General features: G+C 41.5%; 1 protein-coding gene across 1 annotated transcript in view; it reads left to right on the forward strand.

Moving 5' to 3' along the window:
* The window catches only part of LOC109951814 (protocadherin alpha-6-like), a 7,943-nt gene extending 2,167 nt beyond the window's left edge, over positions 1-5,776 (forward strand). The window contains exons 2-6 of the mRNA XM_020586515.1: positions 65-739; positions 2,810-2,984; positions 3,072-4,234; positions 5,445-5,582; positions 5,759-5,776. Coding sequence (XP_020442171.1) covers positions 65-739; positions 2,810-2,984; positions 3,072-4,234; positions 5,445-5,582; positions 5,759-5,776 — 2,169 coding nt within the window. The remainder of the gene's footprint in view (positions 1-64; positions 740-2,809; positions 2,985-3,071; positions 4,235-5,444; positions 5,583-5,758) is intronic.
* The last annotated feature ends 1,203 nt before the right edge of the window (positions 5,777-6,979 follow it).

The raw sequence follows: 6,979 nt of genomic DNA on the forward strand, positions 1-6,979 counted from the left end.
TGTCAACGTTTTCATCCTGGATGACAATGACAACAGTCCCTCGATTCTCGCGCCCTATTCTGAGCACGGCTCCGTTAACACTGAGAGCATCCCCTATTCTGCTGAAGCGGGATACTTTGTGGCAAAGATCAGGGCTGTAGACGCTGACTCGGGATACAATGCGCTGCTTTCTTATCACCTCTCTGAGCCCAAAGGAAACAACCTCTTCCGGATCGGAACCAGCACCGGGGAAATCAGGACTAAGAGGAGGATGAGTGACAACGACCTGAAAACTCACCCCTTGGTGGTGCTGGTCTCTGATAACGGAGAACCCTCCCTGTCAGCTACTGTGTCTATTGATGTCACGGTGGTTGAAAGCTCAGCTGACATCCAGACTCAGTTCAGACATGTGCCCATAAAGGAGGACAGCTTCTCGGATCTAAACCTGTACCTGCTGATCGCCATCGTGTCGGTGTCAGTCATCTTCCTGCTGAGTCTCATCAGTTTAATAGCTGTCAGATGCCACAGGACAGACGGCAGTTTCAGCAGGTACAGCGCCCCCATGATCACCACCCACCCTGACGGGAGCTGGTCTTACTCTAAATCTACTCAGCAGTATGACGTCTGCTTCAGCTCAGACACGCTCAAGAGTGACGTAGTGGTTTTCCCCGCAGCGTTTCCACCTGTAGACGCTGAGCTGATCAGTATTAACGGAGGAGACACGTTTACTAGGACTCAGACTTTACCCAGTAAAGATAAGGTAAGGACAGCAGTTTATAACTTTAGACAAAACAGTGAGCCTCACTAAACACTGGCCTTGTTTCCTTTTTATTAACTTAGTTTTTCCTTCCTTCTGTGTCTCTAAGTATATTACACAGTTCAAACGTGCTGTTGTTGACACTTATTGCTTCTATTTCCTCGTAATTATATTGTTTGAAAATGTAAAGTTTTACATTGTAATGTGGATCCGTGCTTTGAGGTTCATTACAACAGTCGCAGTCCATTGTACTGTCTACATATACTAGTTTGTGCAGATAATTGTGCTGATGTTGTTCTGTTCTTATACATATAAACAGAGGTTTCATTGAAAACCTTCTAACCTCAAGTCACAGCAGTATGATGTTGATATATACAGAACTTTATTCATTATTTTCCTTCAAATTTGGCAAGTGTCATACTTATCAGTTTATCTTTGACTGTGGCATTGATACAACAAGCTAGTTGTTGTGGCTGGAAAGTATAAAACGTAAATTTGAATGTGCGACGTTTACGTTGTTTTCTTCATAGTTCATTCATTCGCCATAATATTCGAGTCTCACTATCAAGGATTTTCTAATGCCTCTTGCCTTCTGTCATTTCTTTCAGCTTCCTTAATGGCCTTTTATAACATTAGCGATGAGGTGTTAATTAGTCTATTTGGTCATCTAATTTAAGATGCATTTTAAACCTGTTTTCCTGGTTAAAACTGCCTAAAATACATTTTCATCGAAGGCATAAACATGACACCCACAGACAACTATGCTGAGCCTTATTTTGAAATGAATATAATGCATATTCACACTGCGCTGCATCAAAGAGAGATGGTTTGTGGAACATTAAACAGCTTTTTCTTCTGTAATGTAATTTGTCAACAAGACCATAGGGAGGCACTATAGACCATAACACAGAGACGGCGTTTATTCAAATCCTGAGGCCACTCCCAGATTAAGTGTGTGAGGATGTCGGGTTGGGCTTTGACACAAAGAGACTCAGAAGTACAGAAGGAAGGCTGGGACACGATCTGTACTATGGACAAATGAGAAGAAAACAAACCCCGTTTCTGTCACTACTCGACATCCATTAGACTTGTTTCTATGTTGGTTTCACGTCGGACTGGATTATGTCTTCATTTAACAGGAGTGCTGTGGTGGCATACCTTCTATTTGTGCTACTGGATTGTTACTGGGAAGCGGTGTTAGGGCAGCTCTCTTACGCCATATCAGAAGAGGTGAACCCAGGGACTACCGTTGGAAATGTAGCCAGGGATTTAAACCTCAGTGTCGATGATCTGGAGTCTCGTATGTTTCAGATTGTTACCGGATCGAAGAGGAAATATTTCGAGGTAAATCAAAAGACTGGTATTCTCTTTGTGAATGACAGAATAGACAGAGAGGAGCTGTGCGCCAAGGCAGCGAAATGCACAGTGAGCGTAGAGGCTGTGATAAATGCTCCACTGAAGCTTTACCGGTTAGAAATAAATATTCTTGATGTAAATGACAATTATCCGTCTTTCAGCACTAATTCACAGAACCTTGAAATAGCTGAAAGCACATTACCCGGGACGAAATTTCTTGTGCTATCGGCCTATGACGCCGATGTAGGAAAAAATGGTGTTAATACATATAAGCTCACTCAGAATGACTATTTTTCATTGTCGGTGAACAAAGGAGAGAGTGTATCTGCAGAGCTAGTCCTCCAGAAACATTTAGACCGAGAAAAACAGCCTGTAATTACACTCACGTTGACTGCTGTTGATGGAGGGACGCCACCAAAATCCGGAACATCACAGATAATAATAAATGTTTTGGATAATAATGACAACACCCCAGTCTTTACCAAATCACTGTATAAAGCAAGTATTACTGAAAATGTCTCGCCTGGTACATCAGTAATAAAAGTAACTGCAACAGACGCCGACGAAGGGCCAAACGGGGAGATTTCATATTCACTGAGCAGCAAAGATCAAGATCATGTTTTGGAAATATTTCAAATTGATGAGCACATGGGTTTATTGACAGTTAAGGGACACATTGACTTTGAAGAGCACCCTGCTTTTGAAATCCGTGTGCAGGCTAGTGACAGAGGACAGCCTCCAATGGCAGCACAGTCCAAGGTATTAATAGAGGTGGTGGATTTAAATGACAATGCTCCTGAAATATCTGTAACATCACTGACTGACACAGTAAAAGAGGACGCAAAACAAGGTACCGCTGTTGCACTTGTGTCAGTCCTGGACAGAGATGGAGGTAAAAATGGACTAGTTAAATGTGATATTAAAAATGACAGCCCCTTTAAATTGGAAACAAATTATAAAAATTATTATTCTTTGGTAGTAGACGGGCAGCTGGACAGAGAGCGTGCTTCGTATTATAATATCACCCTCACAGCTATAGATGATGGAACCCCACCTCTCACGACCACCAGGGACCTTACAGTTTATATTTCCGATGTCAATGACAACCCGCCTCGTTTTACAGAGAATTTAGTCAATGTTTATTTGAAAGAAAACAGTGCCATTGGAGTTGTTCTAAAAAGAGTATCTGCACTTGATGCAGACGTTGATCAAAATGCTCAGGTAACCTATTCAGTTATCGAAAGTAACAGTAAGTCATTGCCACTATCTACAATGATGAACATCAACTCAGAGACAGGAGACATAGTCAGTTTACAGTCTTTTAACTATGAGCAGATGAAAACCTTTCAGTTTAAAGTCCAGGCCACAGACTCTGGTGTTCCTCCGCTCAGCACCAACGTGACTGTCAACGTTTTCATCCTGGATGACAATGACAACAGTCCCTCGATTCTCGCGCCCTATTCTGAGCACGGCTCCGTTAACACTGAGAGCATCCCCTATTCTGCTGAAGCGGGATACTTTGTGGCAAAGATCAGGGCTGTAGACGCTGACTCGGGATACAATGCGCTGCTTTCTTATCACCTCTCTGAGCCCAAAGGAAACAACCTCTTCCGGATCGGAACCAGCACCGGGGAAATCAGGACTAAGAGGAGGATGAGTGACAACGACCTGAAAACTCACCCCTTGGTGGTGCTGGTCTCTGATAACGGAGAACCCTCCCTGTCAGCTACTGTGTCTATTGATGTCACGGTGGTTGAAAGCTCAGCTGACATCCAGACTCAGTTCAGACATGTACCCATAAAGGAGGACAGCTTCTCGGATCTAAACCTGTACCTGCTGATTGCCATCGTGTCGGTGTCAGTCATCTTCCTACTGAGCCTCATCAGTTTAATAGCTGTGAAATGTCACAGGACAGACGGCAGTTTCAGCAGGTACAGCGCCCCCATGATCACCACCCACCCTGACGGGAGCTGGTCTTACTCTAAATCTACTCAGCAGTATGACGTCTGCTTCAGCTCAGACACGCTCAAGAGTGACGTAGTGGTTTTCCCCGCACCGTTTCCGCCTGTAGACGCGGAGCTGATCAGTATTAACGGAGGAGACACGTTCACTAGGACTCAGACTTTACCCAGTAAAGATAAGGTAAGGACACAGCTGCATTAAGTATTTATAACTGCAATATTTCTATACTGATAATGGGATTCGATCTTTATTTGTGTTGTTTCCGAGGCCTCTGTGCTATGTAGCTTTCAAATCAATAAATCTGAACTATCGTGATATGAATAATAGTTGGATTAGGTTGATATCTTAAACTCTAAGTACATCTCCACTGAATGTGTAATCCTATTCACTGCTGTTTTGTAGACTGAAGGTCACTATCCGTGGTGCTGAACAACATTATTTGAATGTGAGTGGCTGGTATTTTTTTAAGCATATAGAAAATAATTAAAGACCATGGTCAGGTGAACCTTATATAAGAGTACTTTTACACATACCTTATACAGTGGTTATTAATAGAGTACTTCAAACATCTCACCAAAGTTAAGAATATAGCTGTATTAAGTAACAGTATTTACACTATTTTAAACTCTATGGCATTTACAAGGCTTTCTGTGTTAATCAAAGAAGACGTAATGTCAAGTAAAAATAACCATTTAACTAACTTTATATTTTCGTGCTGTAGACCGTAGCGTGCTGTTCATTTGTTGGTGGGTTTTAAATGTCACTGTGGCTGTTGATTCCACAGTGACAGATTTCATAATTTATGCTGAACCAAATTCTTTTGATTTCGTTTTTCGTCATGTTGCTTGTAAGTGAAAAATCCAAGTGCATAAGGAGGAGAATATGATTTAAAAAACAACTTTCATAATATATCTTGAATATTTGTAATCGGAAGTTTTTGTTTGTATTCTGACACATTTAATAGGATAATTATTTCTGTTTGAGGAAAACCAAGAATGGCAGGTTGAAGCATTGCTGTATTTGATGTATCATGTAGTTATGACACATGTCCACGTGGGGACAGTATAGACTATCACATTAAGAGGTTCGCCTTGGTTAGTCAGTGCTCCTCCCAAACTCAGCGGATCGTGCGTCGGTGTGCTTTGTCACAAAGAGAGCTCGGACGACAGAGAACCATTGTCTTGTTTAGTCCTGAAAATGTGTAAGTACTTCAGTAGAATATTTCGTCCCTGATGTCGGCCTCGTGGTTGCAGTAGCATATTGTTTATGTCTGGCTATATACCCGTTCTCGATGAAAGGAATTATGGCTTTGAGGAGCAGAACCCATTCTCTGTGGATATCTCTCTTGTTTGTGCTGATTGCTTTTTACTGGGAAACCGTGTCTGCACAGCTCTCTTACTCCGTCTCAGAGGAGGTAAACCTGGGGACTGTTGTTGGAAATATCGCTAAAGATTTGAACATTAATGTCCAGGAGTTGGAGTCTCGCATGTTTCAGATCGTTGCTGGATCAAAGAGGAAATATTTCGAGGTAAATCTGAAGACTGGTGTCCTCTATGTTAATGAGAGAATAGATCGAGAAGAACTCTGCGGCGACGAGCCCAAATGTTCCCTCAGTGTAGAAGCTGTTATTAACAATCCATTAAAGCTGTACCGTATTGAAATGATCATCTTAGATGTAAATGATAATTCCCCATCATTTTTCAGCACGTTACAGGTAATTAACATAACTGAGATCACAGCAACAGCAACAAAATTCCCCTTACAACGAGCTCACGACGCAGACGTGGGTAAAAACACTGTAAATATGTACAAGCTCAGTCAAAATGAACATTTCTCTTTGGCTACCCATAAAAGAGAGACTGTAACTCCCGAATTAGTTCTTCAAAAAGTTTTAGACAGAGAAAAACAGCCTGTGATTCGCCTCACACTGACTGCCATTGATGGGGGGACTCCTGCTAAATTTGGCACAATGAACATAGTAGTTAGTGTTTTAGACATTAATGATAATCCTCCTGTATTCAGCCAAACACTGTACAAAGCCAGTGTTTATGAGAATGTAAAAATAGGAACATCAATAATAACACTAAATGCTACCGATGCAGATGAAGGCCAAAATGGGCAAATATTATATTCCTTAAGTAAAGTAGACCGAGTGGCCAAAAATGATCTGTTTGCTATAGATGAAAAAACGGGGACTGTCACAAATATAAAGAACATCGACTTTGAAGAGAATAATGCTTTTGAGATTCGAGTACAGGCGAGTGACGGAGCTGCCTCACCTATGACGTCACATGCCAAATTATTGATTGAAGTTTTAGACGTCAATGACAATGCACCAGAGATTTCAGTCACATCACTGTTAAACATCGTTAAAGAAGATGCGTCCACTGGTACTGCTATTGCACTTGTTTCAGTAGTTGATAAAGATGGAGGTAAAAATGGGATGGTGGACTGTAAAATTTCCAACAATGTCCCTTTTAGATTAGAGTCAAATTATAAGAACTATTACTCATTGGTGGTGGACGGTCCTCTAGACAGAGAAAGAGCTTCGCAGTACAACATCAGCATCACAGCTACTGATGAAGGGAGTCCACCTCTCTCCAGCACAAGTATTGTTACTGTGCACGTCTCAGATGTAAATGATAACAGACCTGTGTTTACAGAAAGTGTTATTAATATATACGTGAAAGAAAACGGTCCAGTAGGAGGAGTTATAAAAACTGTTTTAGCTACTGATGCAGACATTGATCAAAATGGCCACGTGACCTATTCATTACTACATGACAACAGTAACTCATTGCCACTATCTACAATGATTAACATCAACTCAGAGACAGGAGACATAGTCAGTTTACAGTCTTTTAACTATGAACAGATGAAAACCTTTCAGTTTAAAGTCCAGGCCACAGACTCTGGTGTTCCTCC

The sequence above is a fragment of the Monopterus albus genome, unplaced genomic scaffold (genome assembly GCF_001952655.1).
Source record: "Monopterus albus unplaced genomic scaffold, M_albus_1.0 scaffold411.1, whole genome shotgun sequence".
Classification (NCBI taxonomy): domain Eukaryota; kingdom Metazoa; phylum Chordata; class Actinopteri; order Synbranchiformes; family Synbranchidae; genus Monopterus; species Monopterus albus.